Source organism: Drosophila virilis, chromosome 4 (assembly GCF_030788295.1).
Source record: "Drosophila virilis strain 15010-1051.87 chromosome 4, Dvir_AGI_RSII-ME, whole genome shotgun sequence".
NCBI lineage: Eukaryota > Metazoa > Arthropoda > Insecta > Diptera > Drosophilidae > Drosophila > Drosophila virilis.
In genome coordinates, this window is record NC_091546.1 from 4971303 (window position 1) to 4991675 (window position 20373).

The following is a 20373-nucleotide window of genomic DNA, read 5'->3' on the forward strand; positions in this document are numbered from 1 at the left end:
TGAGTAAATGCTATGCGCACTTTTGTGCATGACCTTATAGCACACTTAAATCTCAAGTAACATTTTGTTTACATTTTTTTGTTTTGTTTTTTTCTGACATGGCGTCAGAAAAGGCAGCGCCGGAGCTGCTGGCGCTGCAACCCATACAATGTCCACCACAATCAGATGTGGATAATGGCGCTGTCCAGAGGCGCCACGCCAAAGAGCTGAGCTACAACGAATTTTATTGGCGCTACATGCACTCCAACTGGCCCGTGATAATCACGGACGTGTCCAACACATGGGAGTGCCGCAATTGGGCGCAGTCCGGGGAGACGGACAAGGACCAAGACAAGGACAACAGGAATGCGAATAGCCCAACCCACAGCCACATTAATTTTGACTACCTCAGGAGCCGCATTGGCGATCTCGCTGTGCCAGTCGCGGACTGCAATGCGACGTATTTCAATAGCCACGCCAAGCTGGAGCTGAAGTTCCACGACTTTCTGGAGCGCTGGCAGCGCAGCGTGGAGCATGGACATGTGCCGGAAAAGGAGACGAACAGCAATGTGGCCAAGGACAATCTCTACCTCAAGGACTGGCATCTGGCCGCTTTGCTGCCCACATACGAGTTCTATCAGGTGCCCAAGTACTTTGCCTCCGACTGGCTGAACGAGCAGCTCATCGCAGAAAAGCGCGACGATTATCGCTTTGTGTACATGGGACCTAAGGACTCCTGGTAAGTGGCAGCTGGCCAAAAGCAACTCCTCCATTAATCCTGCTCTCTTCTTAGGACGTCCTTCCATTCGGATGTGTTTGGCTCCTTCAGCTGGTCAACCAACATTGTGGGACACAAGAAGTGGCTCATAATGCCGCCTGGCGAGGAGCTCAAGCTGGCGGATCCTTTGGCAAATCTGCCATTTAGCATAGATGAAGCACTGCTGGAGCAGCACGCGGTGCGCTATTTTACCATCAATCAGACGGCCAACGAGGCGGTGTTCGTGCCCAGTGGCTGGTACCATCAAGTGTGGAACATGACGGACACCATCTCAGTCAATCAGAACTGGTTCAATGCGTGCAACGTGCCACTCGTGTGGCGCAATCTGCTCGCCAATATGCAGGCCGTGCACAGAGAGATCTCCGATTGCCAGCAAATGGACAACTTTGAGGCGCACTGCCAAATGATGTTGCGCGCCAGCTTTGGCATTAACTACCTCGATTTTATAGAGCTTCTGGAGTTCATAGCCGCCCGCCGATTGGACGCCCGATTGGCGCCCAAGCCAGACCAAACCCAGACAACGACCAACAACAGCCAATTACTTTTTGACAGATATCAAATGAACGCCTACCATGTGCAATACGATCTCGAGTGCGTGCGCCAACTGCTCCAAGACATGCTGCAAGAGCCGAGTGTGCGCCAGAGTCCGGCCCAGCTGCACGAACGCTGCGAACGTCTCTGGCAGCAGCTGCAATCCCAGTGCCAGGCCCAGACAGGCGTATGAGCAGGCCCCGGCATATTTTTATACCAAAGTTGTATTCATATACAATAGTCGTAGTGTTTTATTATATCGTATATTATATTTATAATGAATGTAATTTATGTATTATACATAAAGCTAGGGCCCGGGCATGGACAGGGGCATTTACTGCCCATCCGGCCACGTAAACTCTCCTGCCACAGGCTCAGTTCTCAGCCAAACACATTGATCGATTACTTTAAAGCCTAGCTTATCGAACATGCCGTTGGACGCTTGATTCTCTGGATTTACAAGTGCCATCACATCCTGCCCCAAGGCGGCAATGCGTCTGGCCATCTCCTTGGCCACCAAGCTGCCAAAGCCGCGACGCTTGTGCGTGCTCCTCACCTGCAGTGCGCCCAGAAAGCCGCCTTGTAGCCTGTAAGTGAAGATCTTTCGATATTATCTAGTTTAAGTCTCGCGGAAGGTGCTCTTATTATGTTATACGCATTGAGGAAGAATTCGTTTAGTTAGCCTCTCTATGCGAATCTCATAAATTGAACTAAGCCTTAGGGGTATTCATGATTTGATAAGCAATCTTTAGCTATATCTTTGCTCAATCTAATCTAACGTCTAGCGCTGCCTGAATAACTCCTGCACTTATATTAATATCAACTGTACAATTTTAGCTAGGGTTTTTTTTTATAACTACTCTTTTTTCTTAAATATTATTTTAGTTGCTCACCTGATGCACCAGGCCACCAGTTCCTGAGTATCTGTTGCATATAATCCGACATTTACGCACAGGCGAATTTGTCGCTGCACGAAGTACAAGGAACCCACATGGTGATTGGGCCACTCCTCGTTAACCAGTTCTGCATCCTCTTCACTGAGGCTCTTCACACAGAAGCCATCAGGTATGCTAAGCAACTCTATATAAATTAGCTACACGAATTCGGCAACTTTTGGGCTAAAGGCAAAACTTACTCAACTTTAAGTTCAGACGCCTCGTTTTGTGGCATATAGTACATATTGCATATGTCACGATACTCCAAGCGCAGCTGTTTCGCCCGGACCACGCAATCGAGCGCCTCAATATGTCGAGCTGGTATGGAGCTGCATTTGAGTCCCGTCGACCAGTCGAGCAAACCCAGCGCCTGCTGCAGCAGCTCTTCGGCATTGTCCAAACAGCCCACGAACAGCTGATAACGATCCTAAGTGTTATAAATAATATGTTAAACTAGTCCAACTCTTAACTATCGTGACTAACCAGAATCACAAAGAGCGCCGCATCTTTGGCCTGCTGCGCGGACAGCGTGTAGGCCCGAATATTTCGAATTTGTGGATCGTTCTTAAAAAAGCGTATAAAATTATCGAGACAGTAGAACTCGGCACAATATTTGGGCCATTGTTGGATATAAAGCGTTTGGAGACTCTGCAGCTGCTGAAGGTTAACCGGTTCCAATTCGAGCGGCATTTTATACGGAGTGACGTCTTCTCGCAAGCGAACCCGACAAACTGAAGAGAATTATACGAAACATGTGCGTTAAATAGCATTGCTAGGGAGAGAGACTCATGAACCATTACATTTATCTCTAACACTGCTCTCTTCCACCTAAACTCAGCGTTTCGTTTGCGAGGGTCGTTCTTAGTATTGTGGGAGGAGAGAGAACAATGTGTGGCTGATTAGGCATACATATGGTATCGGAGATGTCTACAGGCACATTAAAAACCACCATGGCATCGATTCTGTTCCTTATACGCGCTTAAAATAGCGCTCTTTAATACATACTATATTTAATCTTTTATAGCTCTAAAATTTCTTTCAATAACCTATTCACCCTCTGGCCAGGTAAAGCTGCCCGCGGCAGGCGCAATGTTGAGCCAATGGCACTGATCGATCACTCGAAAGCCCAATTTATTAAACATATTCACAGACGGTATATTTTCGGCATAAATCTCGGCGGTAACATCGTCTCCCAAGTCGGCAATGCGTCGGGCCAGTGCGCGGACTATGAGGCTGCCAAAGCCGCGCCGCTTGTATGCATTCTGGACATGCAAAGTGGCCAGGAGACCATCTTGTGTTCTGAAAGAAAAGGTTGGTTCAGTTAGAAATTCGTTTTCAAGAGATGCCACCTAATATACCTTATGCACCAGGCCACCAGCTGCTGCGTGTCCTCATCGTACAAGCCCATGCTGGGACACAAGCGTATCTGGCGCTGTATAAAGAACAGGGAACCCTCATGGCTGTAGGCCCATTCCTGGTCTAAGAGGTGTGCATCCTGTTCACTTAAGGACTTCAGCTGAAAGCCCTTTGGACAGCTGTAGAAAGAGAAGGTTTAGATGGAATAGACGAATTAAATCTCGATAACCTACTCCACGTGAAACTGCAGTGCCTGCTTAGCTGGAATGTGGTATATATCGCTCAAATGATGAAATTCAATAACCAGTTGTTTCTCCTGCATCACTTGCAACACAGTCTCAATATAACGATCCGGCACGGAAGTGCATAGCATGCCACTGGACCAGTCCAGCAGGTGCAGCGCCTGTGCCAGTAAATCCAACGATTCTCCCTGGCAGCCGACAAACAATTGATAGCGATCCTAGAAAGGCACAAGGATGAATGCTGCATTCCAGCGCAGCGCACAGCTCATAAATACCACAATCAGAAAGAGACCCAGCCGCTGAGCCTGTGGATCCTGCAGGCTGTACGCCCTCACATGCTTCATGCCAGGCTCAACTTTGTCAAAGGCGATGAGATTCTTTAGGATTGCGAATTCCTGACAGTATTTCGGCCACTCGCGCCTGTACAGAGCCTGTAGCTGCCGCAGCCCTTGAATACCCACAGTCTGAAGCTGCATCGCTGAGTCAGTTGCTCGCTGAACGGAAACCTTGCGACAGTATGGAATATTTTGAATGTTCGGTTTTATATATGGCGCTTGGCTGGGTAAGATAGTACTTTATCTGCCTAAGCTTAACGCTATATGGCGATAGATATCACATAGCTTGAATGCTGTCTGCTACGTATTGGCTGGCCAATTTAATAATCCCCCAGACTCGGGCAGACACATGCTCCAGTAGTAGTGCTCGCCTTCGAGCAGCGTGAATAACAATTTATCAAAAACTTTGCGGGCGGTTTCATTGTTCAGATTAACCAGAGCTGTCACGTCGTGCTCCAGGTCGTTGGCTATACGCTTGGCTATGGCGGCGGCTACTACTAGGCCCAGTCCGCGGCGCTGATGCGTCTGGAGCACCTCGAGTGCGCCCAGGAAGCCGCTCTGCAGTCTGCCAAAGGGAATGGCTTTCATGGACATGGTCAGACACTCATCATAGATGACCTACCTCAGGCACCAGGCGCACAGCTCGCCTGTCGCCTCTTCATACAGTCCCACATTGCCATTCTTTTCGATCAGCATCTCTACGAGCTTCAACGAGCCTGGATGATGCGCTGACCACAGGTCGTTTATGAGCCCTGCATGCTCCAGCCGCACATCGTCCAGATAATAGCCCGGCGGGCAGCTCCGTTGCAGCGCCTTGGCCTGCTCGCAGGGCAGATGATACATAACGGTCTTCATCTCACGATCCATGACCAGTCGACGCTCCGCCAGCAGCTGCTTGTAGGCGCGATGGTGCGTCTCGTGTATGGCGCTCACTTTGAAGCCATTAGTCCAGTCCAACAGGGTCAGAACTGACAGCAGTTCCGGTGTCTTTTGCCGGCTCAGATTGCTGAAGAACAATTGATAACGATGCTAGTGGAGATGAGTACGTTAGTTATAATATATATTGGATATGCATCACATACAAACCACCAGGATAAAGAGTCCATCGCGACGCCAATCTCCATCGAGCGTGTAGAATGTTAAGTACTTGGTCAAAGGATCTGTTTCCAGCCAACGCAAATAGTTGTCCAGCCAGAAGTAGGCCACACAGTGCTTGGGCCAGTCTGCCAGGTGAAGCTCCTGCAGTTCCCGCAGCTCCGCCAAGTCCGTGATTGTTGTCAACCCGGTCGCCATCTGGAACAGCAATCTACAGTAGGTAAGTAAATGTTTATCGAGATAAGCTAAATTGCTCACGTTTTGTTGAATAATGAACGGATTAAAGGCGTGGCAGGGCGGGGTAAGTTAGCTGGTTTTAAAATGAGAGATAACTTCTGCCCGTCGCCGGTTGCGATTAACATAACAACTGCAGATCGTCTGTTAACTTAACAGTTCACTTAAATGTTAATAACAGTGAGTACAAAATGTTGTCTGCAATAACTGTAGGCAAAATAGAGTCACAAGAAAACTTGCATTCTTAATATCGAAGCTTTACTTGAAAACACAAAAAAAAGCACCGTAACGTTCTCTACAACATATAAGTTTTTTTATTACGCTTTTCTGTAATAAATAATAACCAAAAAATACAGATGTTGCAATTTAAACAGACAAATCGAGCAATTAGCATAAGCGCAGCCAACTTCAAGTGACGCACAGTGTGATGTTGGCTGCGCGTCGACTTTCCTGACATAAGGCGGGCATTTTGAACGCTTTCAAATTAGCTGCCAAGGCAGGTCGTTCGCAATCCCACTAGATGGCGCCTCAATGTCGTACCTTTTATTTTCATATTGTTCACCAGGTGGCGCGTGAATGATTTTCAAAAAGTCATATTTTTTTTAGTAAATTTCAAAAAACTTGTAACTTTTTATTAAACAATGGTCGCTTGTTTTGCCTCGTGTGTCACGTGTCGCTTTGTATATATACAAAAAAATTACCAATGCTTAAATAACTACGCACATAAATTGATATAGTACATTTGCCAATCTTCAGCTATTTTTTCTGTTTTTCTGTTTTTGTACAATTCGATATACACATTAAAATTAGAAAATACAAAATATAAAATATATGCATATAGATATGTATATATATATTTACAACTAAACATGAATTATAAATGTATATAGTATATACGATTTGCAAATAGTTTGTTTGCTCGATTCTACCATATAGGAAATTGTTTTTCATATTCTGTTTCATCTGGTTTCAGGATTGGGATCGGAATGTCAGGCCAGGCTTCAGGGCTCCTGCTTGACCGAGGGCGTTTCTGCTGCTCCTGTTGCTTCTGTTGCTGTTGTTGTGGGAAATAGTTTGGAGGCGAGCGTTTTCTTGAGCTGCATTATACACTTGGACTGCTCCGCCTCCGCCGCCGTCTCCAGCCGCTGCTCCTGCTGCTGTTCCGGCTGCTCGGGCTGCTTGGAGAGCGCCTCGTCGCCGCTGTCTTCGCCCGTTTTGGCGCGCTCCGCCTGCAACCGGCGCAGCTCCTGCGTAAGCGTTTCCGCCGACTCCGATTGCGTGGGCGTATGCGAGGATGTGGGCGTGTGCGAGGCGGAGCAGCTGGACGAGGCGGAGCTGCGCGATGTTGCCAATGGCAGTGACTGTGGCTGCTGCAGCTGCTGCTGCTGTTGCTGCTGCTGCTGCTGCTGCTGCGTGACCTTGCCCATGAAAGTGCGTATCTCCTCGAAGTAGGACTCCTCGCTGGGATTCTCGCAGAAGCGCCGTATGCAGTGCATCCGCTCGCTGACCCCGCTCAGCGCGCTCAGCGACACCGCATCCGATTCGTGCTTCTTGAGATGCCTGTCCAGGTTCGTCTGCTGGCCAAAGCAGCGCTCGCAGATCTCGCACTTGAACGGCCGCTCCTTGTTGTGTATGTTCCGGACGTGCCGCTGCAGATTCGAGGAGATGCTGAAGGAACGTTCACAGTATTTGCACTTGTACGGTTGCTCGCCGGTGTGCGTGCGCAGATGCCGCGTGAGATTGGCGGAACGCGGAAACACCTTGCCGCAAAACTTGCACGTGTAGCGATCCTTGTTCCGCTGCTGCTGCTGCTGCTGCACGGGCAGCGACTGCGACTGCGCTTGGGATTGGTTCTGGGATTGGGCTTGGCTCTGGGCCAGTCGCTGCTTGGCCTTGCGCGAGTGCTGCCGCGACTGGAACTCCTGCAGCTGTGGATGCGGCGTCGGCGTGGGCGTGGGCTTCGGTGTGCTACCAGCCAGCTCCAGTTTTAGCTGCTGCTGCTCCCGCTCCCGCTGCTGCTCGTTGCCGCTCGTCCAGCTCAGCTCGCTCTGTTTTAGCGGATGCCGAAAGGCAAACTCCGGCGGCGTCGACGTTTCCGACGGTGGCGCAAACACATTGCGATATTGCAGCGGCAGCGTCTTGGTCATCGCCTCCAGCAGCGTCGAGTGCACGCCGGCGGCCACCATGGCATTGGGCGCCGGCGCCGCTGGCGCGCTGGCCACGCCCTCGCGCAGGGCGCGCAACATCTTGCGGCTCATATCGAAGCCGAGATCCGCCAGCGAGGCGGCTATATGATTATTGTTCAGCTCCTTCTCCTTGCGCTGCGCGGCCAGCTCATTGGCGAACAGTATCAAGTTGCTGTTCTCATCCTCCAGCGGCGTTGTGGACGTCTCCTCCAGCTCATCCAGCTTGCCGGCCTGCCGGCGCTTGTGAGCCAGCCGCAGGTCCAGCGGCTGATCATAGCTGCTGCGTCGCTTCGACTTGTTGGCAGGCTGCGATTGTTGTTGTTGCAGTTGTTGTTGTTGCAGCAATTGTTGTTGCTGCTGTTGCTGCTGGTGTCGCGCTGCGGTTGTCGTCATGCTGCTGGTGGCTGTGGCCGCCGTCGTCGAGGCGGACAGATCATAAGGTACATGTGATATATACGATGTGGGTATTAATCCTAAGGCAGGGTAAACACAGCCCTGTTTTGGGCTAGGAAGCATCTTTCTTGGTGAGTGGTCTTTCTCTCTCATAACTGTTAACTGATCAGCTGATGTTCTTTTTGTTCTTTCTCTTTATTTTCTCGTTATTTTGATTATTTTTGCTGGCCTCGTGCTAAGAAATTGTCAAAGGCTGAATTTACAAACCTGTAAGAAAAGAAGAGCGAGAGAGGGAAAGTTAATTCAAATTCATTTACAAGTTCTTTATTTATAATTTGTATCTTAAAAATATTTGGTATGTGCTCTATAACATATTCTTCTGTTGCCCTTCTTGATGAACTTGCCTGTTTAATCTTCGATCTTTGGATGGAAATGAGGTGAGTTATTTAGAATTTTTATATACTATAAAAGAACCTACATACAAAATGTAATATAATCAGCTCTTATATGCCTCGAGTTTTGCTTAAAATCGATATTTATCGTTGTTCAGAAAATGGGCGGAGCTATCAAGCCAAAAATGATAAACTTCTTCATTTTAAGCTGATTAAATAACAGATTCCTAACTCGAAATGTTTATTCTGTTGGCTAAGAGAATAAGAGGTTATTTTGTATGTGGCCCGCAGACTAGACATGCGCTTATTTGCTTTAGGCCAAACAAATGCTTTTAAAATAGACTTTTGCTCATCAAATTATTATTCATTCTCCATACTAAATGCTCTGTTTCTGTGTACTTGCACATATAGTATCATAGTTTCAGGTGCGTCACAGCTCAATTCCCACAGCTGTGCCAGTTTTGGATAGCTCGGGGTAATTCCCATCTACGTCATGTAAGCCAACAAAAACAACAACAAAAACAACAACAACAAGAACAAGAAGAGGAGGTAAAAAATGCTTTTATGCTTTAATGCTAAAGAGAACTCAATTTTCAGACGACATTTTAATTCAGTTGATGTTTTATTCGTTTTTTCTTTTTTTTTTCCACTTTGAATTTTTCTGTTTTATTCTTGTTTTTTTCTTTTTTTTTTTTTTTGGCGCAATGCCAAAAGCCGCCGTGCTACAAAAGTTTAAACAATTGTTCTATTGTGTGATGTTTTGGAACGGAAAGAAAAAGAAAAAAAAATAATAATATAAGACGAATGCTAACGGTATCTAGAGTGACGATTATGTAAGACAAACAGACACAAAACACACTCTGACAAACATCTAAGTACACATTATCACAGTGGGTGGCAGGGTAGCGGGGGCAGGGAGCGGAAGCAGGGTGCAGGGGAGCTGCCCTCATGGAGGTCGCCACTTAAAGGTGCGTGCAAGGCAGCTGCGTAGGCTGCAGCTTAGCCAAGAGTGTGCCAGTTGCCAATTGCCAGTTGGAAGCTGACTCTTGGCTCTTGGCAGCTGCCTTTTGGCTCTTGGCAGATTTTTGGCCTCCAGGCAGATGGCACGCAAGTCATGTGAACCAAAAGGCAGCAGCCAAAACAAAGCCGCTGACAGTCGGCAGACTCAACTGCAATGCCAACTGCAACTGCAACGGGTTCGAGTGCACGACCGACAAATACCCTGTAAGCTCGGAATTTCAATTAACACATATTTTTTACTGCGAATCAAACCAAAACCGTTCCCCCTCTTCTTTTAATTTGAAAATTAGCTGATTTTTTATACATTCATAAATCGACATTTGTCGAAAGTAACCGATAGTTTGATTTGTATCTAGCAGCGAGCTGGCTAGCTCGACTTGGCTATTTGATTTGATCAAAAAATTAACTGCCTTTTGTCTGAGTCTGAGTTGCCTCCTACTGCCCGTAACAGGCTCTTGCAGTAAGCGAGTATACCCTGCTTGTTAACTATTATAGGGTATAGCAACTACGACTGTAGGCGTTCAATGAAGCTGCAACAGTTGCTGCTATCTAGAACAGAATTTTTCACGAGACATTTTCCGTGGGCTGGTGCAGCATTTAGCGACTTTAAGACACACATCACAAACAGACGCACACACACACACACACCACACACACACACACACACACACACACACACACGCACACTCGCACAACAAATTGCCTTTTGTTGCTGCTTTGGCCTAAAAGTTAATTAGCCGCATTTGCTGCTTTGATTTACTGCTTTCAGCCATTTGTAAGACTTGAATTATTTCGACCAAAAGATTACAAGAAAAACTATTTGGAGCTTGAGAACTTTTGCGTTGGCCGCTTCGCTGATGACATAAGCCTTAAGAGATCGCATTCGATCTGAAAACTAAGCCAGACACTTGCCAGATACTTAGTCGCAGCATTCCGATCTGAACTTGACTCATATTTTTATGTAGCATCTAACACTCTGCCCGCCTCTCGATTTCGAGCTGTTCAACTGGCTGATCTTGAGTGCGAACAGCTTTCATATGAGAGTTGTCTATCAATTTGATTGGTCGCCTCAGCGCAGCTGTGCTCATCTATAATTAAGTTATTAGAGGTAAAGGTATGCCTGAAGGCTGAGCTTTACTTGGGCTCAGTTAGGTTGGCAATTGCAGTGTAGTGTGGACTTCTAAACTCAGAATTAGTAAGCGAAGATTAAGTTTTACAGGTAGCAACATTTGCAAAATTTATAATCTGACAGCTTGGGGAGTTTTTGCTATAAATATCTGGGCACAAATGTGCCACTAAAATGTTTTTGCATATTCCAAAAAGCAAGGCTTTAACTTTTAAATACAACATTTTGGAAAGAACAGATAATAAATTGAAATTAAGACAATTTTTTAAATTTCGGTAAAAGAAAAATAGTTATATGTTCTTCCTCCGAGTAAGCTATACAATACTCTACAAACCAAGTTTGGTAATTCTAGCTATTTGAACTTTCAAGTAATGTTGGGAAAATCTCATCCTATAATCCATATTTGTCAATGGGAAGCAATATCAAAGAGAATATGAGAAGTTCTGATAAGCTCTTTCAACACTTATATTATTGGAATACATCCGGGTGTGGATTATGTATATTTCAAAGTCCAAGTCTCTATTCTAAAAAAATCCGAGTTACTGAAATCAATAAGATCACGCAGATGGACATGATGGCTAGATCTTTTTCTTATGTTTCGAGACGTTTCCTCTCGTTACATAAACTTTCCCTCACCAAAAAAATATTTATATGTGTGCAAGTCTTATAGTTAATAGTATATTGTTATTGTATATAATAGTAATAGTTAACTTTTTATATATTGTGTAAAATAGTCGGGCTCAAACAGAAATCAGCTCTAGAAAAGACAAGCCAATATCAGGGCGCATTTCACACACAAATTCCCTACAATTTTCAATTTTCAATTTGCACAGCGCAAGCGAACACTTGCAAGAAACTCCTTCAAATGGAATTGCATATCCATGTGTTTATAATTTGTGGCTAACGTGCAAAAGTGGTTGACAATTATGGCCAACGCTCGGCCACTGCATCATCATTAAAAGAAAAAAGAAGAAAAAAAAAAAAACGGATGCCTAAAGAAGATGATGATGGGGAGCGGGCAGCAAAAAAAAACCAATTAAAGAGTAACAAAGTTTAAGCGGACCGACAGCAGCGACGACGACAACGAGAGCAATGAAGCAAACAGTTCAAAAAACGGCCAGTGAAGGTACAACAACAACAACACCAACAACAACAACAAAGTCGCATGTTGCAAAGAAAAGTGAAATCAAAGTTGTAAAACCGCGAAAAACGCAGTCAGCCAGACAAACAGACAGCGACACATAACAGCAACAGCAACAGCAACAGCAACAGCAACAACAACTGAAACAACAACAACTGCAACTGCAACTGCAACGCTCCAGATTGGAAAATGTCCAGTGGAAGATGTCGACAGACGACAATGTTGCCTATCTTGGAAGGCCTGGCATAGCTCAAGCAGAGCCCGGGCACAATCAGCCCCCACAAAGCTGTTGACAATACGCTGGCCAAGAGATTAGCTTGGTCATGCTCAAAATGGATCACACCGGGACCCATCATCAGAGCCAGCTTAAAAGTAGCCCCCACAAATGCCATGCTCCACAGGCAGCAACAGCAGCAGCCTTATGATTACGTATATACCCTGCAATAAATGGGCGGACTAAGAGGAGGCTTTCCAGTTGCAGCTTGTCTCTGATTTACTTAAAAAGCTAGCTATATTCTGTGGCTAGCTAACATATTTTTCTGAAAGAACATCTATACGCCTTTAAAGTGTTCTAACAGTCACAGAGAGTATAATACAATTCTTCTTACACTCTCTAGATAAACTTCTATTATTCAAGCCAATATTTATCGATCCAGCTCTCGATTTTTTGCCTCTGTCATGTATTTTTAAATGGATAGACACCAAATCTGATAATTATCGATTCGTATATTTGACGTTATTTGTCTTGGTCGGGCATTTACGCCCACAAGCCCACTTGTTAAATTTTGGTATATAAATAGACTTAAGATCTTGTTATTTGTTCTGATTACTGGGTGTCTAGCAGTCAATCAGCTTGTTTGGGCGCACTTTCGACTTGGTCATTAGCCTGCAGCTGCATAATTATAACGCCAGCCAGCATCAGCACCAGCAACAGCATAATTATCATCATCATAATCATCATCATTATGATCATCATTGTCATCGCTGTCATCCACATAATCAGCGAGTGGCTTCGGTTACGCTTGTGGTCCGCGGAGGAGGAGGAGCAGAGCATAATCAACCGCAACGCGCTTACGGTTAACGCAAGCTATAACTAGCTAAGCTGTAGCTAAAACTAAAGCCAAAACTATAGCTAAAAATGAAGCTGAGGCTTGAAACTGAAGCGAACCGGCACAATGAAAAACGAGAGTAAAAATCCAAAGCGCAGCCGCCGCGCATTGAAATGGAAAATTAAACCTTGTTGCATCAGTGCCAAAGCAAAATGCAACAACAGCAACAACAACAACAACTGACAAGCAATGCGGCGACAAACGTTGGCTGGCAGGACCAACACACGCACACACACGCACACACACACTCGCACACACTCGCACACACACGCACACTCAGCTCATTCACTCTCTCGTCTCGCATCTATCTCGAACTCTAACGAGGCAACCTGATACCAAAATCGTCACAACAAACGGCCGAAAGCAACAACAAACAAGCACGCAAAGCCATAAATACACACACACACACACACTCACACACACCAAGCTCCAACTCACACACACACAGCCTAACAGCACACTCATATATGAAGTCAAGCGCAAGTTGAGGCAGGTAATGAAAATAATACGAGACATTTATTTTGGAGTTCCCATTGAAAATCATTCACTCAAGCGAGATGAGCTTTAAACCAATCAGAGAAAATCATTTAAATTCAATTAAGAAAAAGTATAACCAATTTGATTAGTTTATAATATATCAAATATATAATATCTCCACTTTAATTTAGAGGTATTGGAAGGAATTCATAATACATTATTTAAGACATGTATAGGAAAGTAAAACATAAAAAGGATAAAAAGGTAGATTTTTTTTTATCCAAAAATATGAGAAGTTAACCAATCTTAGTCTGTAGATTCTGTTTTAACGAATATTTCACTTTATTTTCGGATGCCTCCAGCTCTTACTGAAATATTAAATGTTAAATCTCAGCTGTGAATGATTGCAGATTAAAAGCTGTTGAAAAGAAATGCAGCAGTAAATGCCACACATCAACAAGAGCAACTGCAGCAGCAGCAGCAGCAGCAGCAGCAACAAGAAACTTGCAACAAAGTCGCAGCTCGGATGCGTTTGCAGCTGATGATGCTGCAATGGAGCAATCTGTACCACTTTTTCCTCGCACTGGACACAACAAGTGTAGCAGCAACAGCAGCAACTGCATCAACTGTTGCTGTTGTTGCTGTTGCTGTTGCAGTTGCAGCGACAGTTGCTGCCACAGTCGCAAACACATCTCCCAAATCACGTCTTGCCGCGTTTGTCGTCTGCGTTACATATCTCGTTGTCTAGATTGGCTGTCCGACGACTGCCTGCCTCATGGTGTATCTGTATCTGCAGCTCTGTATCTGTCCCTGTGTGTGTGTGTGTGTGTAGCTGGCCACGAGTATATGGCCTGGACGGTCGTCAGTGAAATAAAAAGTGAGAGTGACATCGGAAATTGTTTCAATTTTTAGCCAAAACGAAACCAACAGCAACAACAACAACAACAACAACAACTAACACACAAGCTGCTGCCGCATTTTGTGGCAGGCAGCCTTGTGTCCCCCTGCCCCGGCCCCACACTTACAGTTGCCAGCTCGGTCGTTGTTCGCCAAATGAATGAATGTCGAAAACTGTATCGAGCACAATATTTGCCACAGCCGCGGCTGCAGTTGCAGCCTCCTCGGCTGTGGCAAGTGCTTTCCCAGGTGCTGCTGCAGGCTGCTGCATCCTGTTGTTTGTTATAGTTTTCGACGTTTTATTTCTTACTTAAAGCCTTTAGATTTTATATAACTAGCGGCACACATGCACACGGCCAGACGATCAGACGATCGGACAACGAGACGAGGAGACGTCCAGGCTCAGCTTTTGGCCAAACAAATGTCTGTGGCATGTTGCATGTGCGCCTGTGGCTGGTGGCCTGTGGCCTGCAACGGTTTCAACGACTTAAATAATTGAAATTTTTCAGCGCATTTCATAGGTGCAAAATTGGTTTAGTTGCAATCCTCTCCCCCCGCCCCTGCGGCTGACCCGCTACCCACAACCCTCTCGACTATTTGTTGAGCAATTTTTCTTGTGTTTTCCTTTATTTTATTTTTTTTTTTTTTGTGTGCTGCGCATTTTAATGTCCCTCTGTTTAGAGCGCTCATTTGTAAATGACAATCAGGCCAAGACAAGACAGTCTTCGGGTCTCTGACGAATTTTTATTGAGCTGCAGCTGCAGCATTTTCTGGTCACATAATATACGAGCTGCCGTCCACACTGTGGACCCTGTGGGCGGCAAATACTTAAAGCCAGCCGCTGGAAGGCGATTAATAATATGCGACTGCAAATATCTGACATTTATTCTATATTAAAATCAACGTGAATTACTAGATCTCTATTATGCTCGACTTTATGTGCAAAAGCTGTTCAAGTCTTGAGCTTAAAAAACATGCCAACTACAGGCCGCGATTCCATCTCTCAAGTACTCAAAACAAACAAGCTATTAAATATAATAACATAATTGAATAACTTTTTACTTTAGTTTATACAATTATTATTAATTAATTTATATTAAGCTGCTAATACTATATTAATGATTGATATATTTAAAAGAATTTTAGAACTCTTTCCGTGTTGATTCTTTATTTGTCAAAAGTTATTTGATTAATTATTTTTTTCGAATTCCTCCCTTTATATTACTCATGTATAAGTTCCCAGAAATTGCTTTAGCATACAGCATACTTAGCATAAAAATATAACGTATACGTAAAATTTCAGAGCAAGGCAAGTTGCATTTTCTCAAACTGCACACACTTGCTAATTTTGTATGCATGAGTTGTAAATTTCTAAGTATACACGCCCATTTCTTGTAGACCTCCCCAAATTGCGACACAAATCATTTGCTGGACACACATGTCCATGGCATGAATATCCGCCTGGGCACCCACTCGTTCGAGTGAATGTTGCCCAGCGAAATTTGAAAGTATTTACGAGTATGAAACGAGTCAAGTGCAGAAAACAAGCCCAATCTATTCAAATATTTAATTGAGCAAAACACTTTAAGCTAACAAAATAAAAAAAAAGTGCACTTCACGACTTCATCTGCGGAAAAAAGCTGCTCTATTTGATTGCCTAAACGCTGATGCAATTAATTAAAATTTTATTTCTTCATTGAGCCTCGCACTTCTGTATGCCAGTGTGTGTGTGTGTGTGTGTGTGTGTGTGTGTGTGGAAGCAACTCATTTGATATAAATTTATTACCACATAATTCAGCTTTAGCTTCAGCTTCAGCTTGAGTTCAGTTTCAGTTTGGTTTGGTTTAGTTAGTGCGGAGCCAGGTGATACAATTATTTCAATAGCCGGGGAAGCCAGTTAAGCTTGTTCTAGTTGAAAGCGATAGCCCGAGCTACCCGGCCAGTTTTGTCGCCAGTTAAAAGGGGTAAAAAAAAATAACAAAATAGAAGCAGCAAATAGTATACAAAAAAAAAAGAAATACAAAATTGAAAAGAAACCGTATCAACATTCACATCATAAGTAAACCAGTTTGCACCTGAGAGAGGAAGAAGAAAGTTGTCTTGGCCATTTTGGTGGCTCCGCACGGCAAAACTTTATAAACGGCATCGGGCGCATATGCTCCCCACATAACATACTATATGAATCTAGAGGAGCCTCCGCAACCTGTGCCCGTACCCGTGCCAGTGCCTCTGCGCCTAGTTAACTGGCTGCGGGCGTCGAACAATGGCCAAAACCTAACTGTAACATGGCTAAAGTTTTTTTTTTTCTGTCCCCCCCTCTTTGCCTGGTCATAAGCATAAAATATTGCGCACATCCCGAAAACAGACGAAAAACATTTGAGAAAAAAAAAAGAAACGAAAAAGAAACTGAAATAAAAAACACATTCAACAAACGTCGCATGTCCGAATGCCTCTCGCTGCAGGCCTAATTATATTGCAGCCCGGTGCAGCCAATTGTGTTGCCCCCTTCCCCACCCTCCCCCCTGTTGCTTTACGCCCCCGACAAACAGACATTGGCGACAGCAACTGCAGCAGCAGCAGCAGCAAACATGCGGCTACTGTTTAGGCCACGTGCGCAGCGAACATCAGATTAAGTTTTCTTTTATAGCATTAGTGCAGTTCGACTGTCAGATACCCTTTACTAGACTGCGGAGCATGAAAATTGTATTATCTGTAAGGTTTGCATTACATTTGATTTGAATATCACGCTTTTTCTTGGTTATTTTCAAAATTTGCCAGAGAAATTATTTTTGAATACAACTTGCGAAAATAACTCTTCGTTGGCCTGCTTCAATAAGAAACGTTATGATTATAATTCTATTTTAAGAACAGTTTTAAATATTTAAGAATCATACGTTATTTAGCCGAGATATTTCAAGAAAATCATCGAAAAAGTTTTGATTTTTAAACCGACCCCGATTTAAAAAAAAAAAACATGATGTAATTTATGTAATCGTTAGTACTGATCCTCACGAGTTCAAAATGGTATTAAATTCCAAAATCTGACATTATTTAGCCGAGATATGCCAAAAAATCAACAAAAAAGGTTGATTATGAAAACGAATTAATATTTGGTCAAACATTTTTTGTAGCCCATCGATATTGAATTTCTTTGAATCCCATTTTATAGTTGGGTTCCGTACGAATTAAAAAATGTGTAACATTTTAAAGTCAGAAAATTTTTACGTTTCGACCATATCTCCACGCGGAGTTATGTCGTCTTGGAACGTCATATCTCCGCGCGGAGTTATGTCGTTTTGGAACGTCATATCTCCGCGCGGAGCTATGTTGTTTTGGAACGTCATATCTCCGCGCGGAGCTATGTTGTTTTGGAACGTCATATCTCCGCGCGGAGTTATGTCGTTTTGGAACGTCATATCTCCCCGCGGAGCTATTACCCGTGATATTAACAAAAAAAATCATCGAAAAGTTTCGATTTTCGCACCGACCTCTATTTTTTTTAAAAAAAAGCGTGATGTAACCCCTTGTCATTTTGTCGATTTGGGTCAACATTTTGGAAAATCATCAAAAAAGGTTGATTTTGAAAACGAATCAGTTTTTTGTCAATCATTTTTTGTAGCCCATCGATATTGAATTTCTTTGAATGCCAATTGATAGTAAGGATCCGTACAAATTTAAAAAGGTATAACATATTAAAATCAGACGATGTTTACGGTAGATATTCAATAAAAATCATCGAAATAGTTTTGATTTTGAACCGACCCTGATTTTGAAAAAAAGGTGATGTAACCCCTTGCTTTTTTATCGATTTTGGTCAAAATTTAGATTTTTATTTATTTGATGGCAATCGATAATACTGATCCTCGCGAGTTCAAAATGGTATAAAATTCCAAAATCTGACACTATTTAGCCGAGATATGTCAAAAAATCATCAAATTAGGTTGATTTTGAAAACGGATCAGTTTTTCGTCAATCATTTTTTGTAGCCCATCGATATTGAATTTCTTTGAATGCCATTTTATAGTAGGGATCCGTACGAATTTGAAAAGGTATATCGTTTCAAATTCAGACAATTTTTCCGGGACATATTCAATAAAAATCATCGAAAAAGTTTTGATTTTTGAACTGACCCTGATTTTACAAAAAAAAAACGTGATGATTAGGAACGTCATATCTCCGCGTGGAGTTATGTCGTTTTGGAACGTCATATCTCCGCGCGGAGTTATGTCGTTTTGGAACGTCATATCTCCGCGCGGAGTTATGTCGTTTTGGAACGTCATATCTCCGCGCGGAGTTATTTCGTTTTGGAACGTCATATCTCCGCGCGGAGTTATGTCGTTTTGGAACGTCATATCTCCCCGCGGAGCTATTACCCGAGATATTAAAATAAAAAATCATCGAAAAGTTTCGATTTATGCACCGACCTCTATTTTAAAAAAAAAAGAAGCGTGATGTAACCCCTTGTCATTTTGTCGATTTGGGTCAAAATTATGGAAAATCATCAAAAAAGGTTGATTTTGAAAACGAATCAGTTTTTTGTCAATCATTTTTTGTAGCCCATCGATATTGAATTTCTTTGAATGCCATTTCCATTTCTCCGCGCTGAGTTATGTCGTTTTGGAACGTCATATCTCCACGCGGAGTTATGTCGTTTTGGAACGTCATATCTCCGCGTGGAGTTATGTCGTTTTGGAACGTCATATCTCCGCGCGGAGTTATGTCGTTTTGGAACGTCATATCTCCTCGCGGAGTTATGTCGTTTTGGAACGTCATATCTCCAAGCGGAGTTATGTCGTTTTGGAACGTCATATCTCCGGGCGGAGTTATGTCGTTTTGGAACGTCATATCTCCTCGCGGAGCTATTACCCGAGATATTAAAAAAAGAAAATCATCGAAAAGTTTCGATTTTCGCACCGACCTCTATTTTAAAAAAAAAGCGTGATGTAACCCCTTGTCATTTTGTCGATTTGGGTCAAAATGTTGGAAAATCATCAAAAAAGGTTGATTTTGAAAACGAATCAGTTTTTTGTCAATCATTTTTTGTAGCCCATCGATATTGAATTTCTTTGAATGCCATTTTATAGTAGGGATCCGTACGAATTTAAAAAGGTATAACATTTCAAAATCAGACGATTCTTACGGGAGATATTCAATAAAAATCATCGAAAAAGTTTTGATTCTTGAACCGACCCTGATTTTGAAAAAAAAAAAGAAAATGATATGTCGTTTTGGAACGTCATATCTCCGCGCGGAGTTATGTCGTTTTGGAACGTCATATCTCCACGCGGAGTTATGTCGTTTTGGAACGTCATATCTCCGCGCGGAGTTATGTCGTTTTGGATCGTCATATCTCCGCGCGGAGTTATGTCGTTTTGGAACGTCATATCTCCCCGCGGAGCTATTACCTGAGATATTAAAAAAAAAATCATCGAAAAGTTTCGATTTTCGCACCGACCTCTATTTAAAAAAAAAAAGCGTGATGTCAGTTTGTCGATTTGGGTCAAAATGTTGGAAAATCATCAAAAAAGGTTGATTTTGAAAACGAATCAGTTTTTTGTCCATCATTTTTTGTAGCCCATCGATATTGAATTTCTTTGAATGCCATTTTATAGTAGGGATCCGTACGAATTTAAAAAGGTATAACATTTCAAAATCAGACGATTCTTACGGGAGATATTCAATAAAAATCATCGAAAAAGTTTTGATTTTTGAACCGACCCTGATTTTGAAAAAAAAAAAAGAAAATGATATGTCGTTTTGGAACGTCATATCTCCGCGCGGAGTTATGTCGTTTTGGAACGTCATATCTCCACGCGGAGTTATGTCGTTTTGGAACGTCATATCTCCGCGCGGAGTTATGTCGTTTTGGATCGTCATATCTCCGCGCGGAGTTATGTCGTTTTGGAACGTCATATCTCCGCGCGGAGTTATGTCGTTTTGGAACGTCATATCTCCACGCGGAGTTATGTCGTTTTGGAACGTCATATCTCCGCGCGGAGTTATGTCGTTTTGGAACGTCATATCTCCGCGCGGAGTTATGTCGTTTTGGATCGTCATATCTCCGCGCGGAGTTATGTCGTTTTGGAACGTCATATCTCCCCGCGGAGCTATTACCTGAGATATTAAAAAAAAAATCATCGAAAAGTT

The 20373-nt window shown here is 43.5% G+C and overlaps 5 protein-coding genes across 8 annotated transcripts in view; 1 reads left to right on the plus strand and 4 right to left on the minus strand.

Annotated features, from left to right (window-relative positions):
- Positions 1-52: 52 nt before the first annotated feature.
- JMJD4 (jumonji domain containing 4) lies at positions 53-1678 on the plus strand. The gene is made up of 2 exons (XM_002052749.4): positions 53-718; positions 773-1678. The coding sequence occupies exons 1-2, from the start codon at positions 99-101 to the stop codon at positions 1479-1481; spliced, it is 1329 nt and encodes a 442-aa protein (XP_002052785.1). The 5' UTR covers positions 53-98; the 3' UTR covers positions 1482-1678.
- On the minus strand, positions 1623-2991 carry LOC6627501 (uncharacterized). Of its 3 annotated transcripts, none has more exons than XM_002052748.4 (4): positions 2707-2964; positions 2424-2650; positions 2182-2358; positions 1623-1875 (listed from the first exon to the last, which is right to left on the minus strand). In XM_002052748.4, exons 1-4 carry the CDS (start codon positions 2911-2913, stop codon positions 1623-1625), a joined length of 864 nt encoding a protein of 287 aa, XP_002052784.1. In that variant the 5' UTR covers positions 2914-2964. The 3 variants fall into 3 exon arrangements, with proteins under 3 accessions (XP_002052784.1, XP_032294039.1, XP_070064974.1); XM_032438148.2 differs by having other exon boundaries at positions 2182-2368; positions 2707-2848; XM_070208873.1 differs by lacking the exon at positions 1623-1875 and having other exon boundaries at positions 2249-2368; positions 2707-2991.
- A 192-nt stretch (positions 2992-3183) lies between these two features.
- Positions 3184-4297, minus strand: LOC6627500 (uncharacterized). Its single transcript, XM_002052747.4, has 4 exons — positions 4097-4297; positions 3813-4039; positions 3582-3758; positions 3184-3522 (listed from the first exon to the last, which is right to left on the minus strand). Exons 1-4 carry the CDS (start codon positions 4295-4297, stop codon positions 3270-3272), a joined length of 858 nt encoding a protein of 285 aa, XP_002052783.1. The 3' UTR covers positions 3184-3269.
- Positions 4298-4453: 156 nt separating this feature from the next.
- LOC6629258 (uncharacterized) lies at positions 4454-5605 on the minus strand. Of its 2 annotated transcripts, none has more exons than XM_002052746.4 (4): positions 5510-5605; positions 5243-5449; positions 4779-5185; positions 4454-4721 (listed from the first exon to the last, which is right to left on the minus strand). In XM_002052746.4, the coding sequence occupies exons 2-4, from the start codon at positions 5447-5449 to the stop codon at positions 4457-4459; spliced, it is 879 nt and encodes a 292-aa protein (XP_002052782.1). In that variant the 5' UTR covers positions 5510-5605; the 3' UTR covers positions 4454-4456. The 2 variants fall into 2 exon arrangements, with proteins under 2 accessions (XP_002052782.1, XP_070064973.1); XM_070208872.1 differs by having other exon boundaries at positions 5243-5462; positions 5510-5594.
- A 493-nt stretch (positions 5606-6098) lies between these two features.
- Positions 6099-20373, minus strand: part of LOC6629257 (MDS1 and EVI1 complex locus protein EVI1-A) — a 55588-nt gene continuing 41313 nt past the window's right edge. The window contains exon 2 of the mRNA XM_002052745.4: positions 6099-8331. Coding sequence (XP_002052781.2) covers positions 6487-8217 — 1731 coding nt within the window. The 5' untranslated portion in view covers positions 8218-8331 and the 3' untranslated portion in view covers positions 6099-6486. The remainder of the gene's footprint in view (positions 8332-20373) is intronic.

What these genes read in the sequence shown, in the direction of transcription:
- LOC6627501 (XM_002052748.4), bottom strand. Translation starts at nt 2,913, where the DNA reads ATGCCGCTCGAATTGGAACCGGTTAACCTTCAGCAGCTGCAGAGTCTC. An exon ending in CGGCGCTCTTTGTGATTCTG is followed by an intron (nt 2,651 to 2,706) that starts GTTAGTCACGAT and finishes TATAACACTTAG; the next exon opens with GATCGTTATCAGCTGTTCGT. An exon ending in CTGGTGGCCTGGTGCATCAG is followed by an intron (nt 1,876 to 2,181) that starts GTGAGCAACTAA and finishes CTTCACTTACAG; the next exon opens with GCTACAAGGCGGCTTTCTGG.
- LOC6627500 (XM_002052747.4), bottom strand. Translation starts at nt 4,297, where the DNA reads ATGCAGCTTCAGACTGTGGGTATTCAAGGGCTGCGGCAGCTACAGGCT. An exon ending in TGGGTCTCTTTCTGATTGTG is followed by an intron (nt 4,040 to 4,096) that starts GTATTTATGAGC and finishes GTGCCTTTCTAG; the next exon opens with GATCGCTATCAATTGTTTGT. An exon ending in GCACTGCAGTTTCACGTGGA is followed by an intron (nt 3,759 to 3,812) that starts GTAGGTTATCGA and finishes CTCTTTCTACAG; the next exon opens with CTGTCCAAAGGGCTTTCAGC.
- LOC6629258 (XM_002052746.4), bottom strand. Translation starts at nt 5,449, where the DNA reads ATGGCGACCGGGTTGACAACAATCACGGACTTGGCGGAGCTGCGGGAA. An exon ending in ATGGACTCTTTATCCTGGTG is followed by an intron (nt 5,186 to 5,242) that starts GTTTGTATGTGA and finishes CATCTCCACTAG; the next exon opens with CATCGTTATCAATTGTTCTT. An exon ending in CTGTGCGCCTGGTGCCTGAG is followed by an intron (nt 4,722 to 4,778) that starts GTAGGTCATCTA and finishes TCCCTTTGGCAG; the next exon opens with ACTGCAGAGCGGCTTCCTGG.
- JMJD4 (XM_002052749.4), top strand. Translation starts at nt 99, where the DNA reads ATGGCGTCAGAAAAGGCAGCGCCGGAGCTGCTGGCGCTGCAACCCATA. An exon ending in ATGGGACCTAAGGACTCCTG is followed by an intron (nt 719 to 772) that starts GTAAGTGGCAGC and finishes CTCTCTTCTTAG; the next exon opens with GACGTCCTTCCATTCGGATG.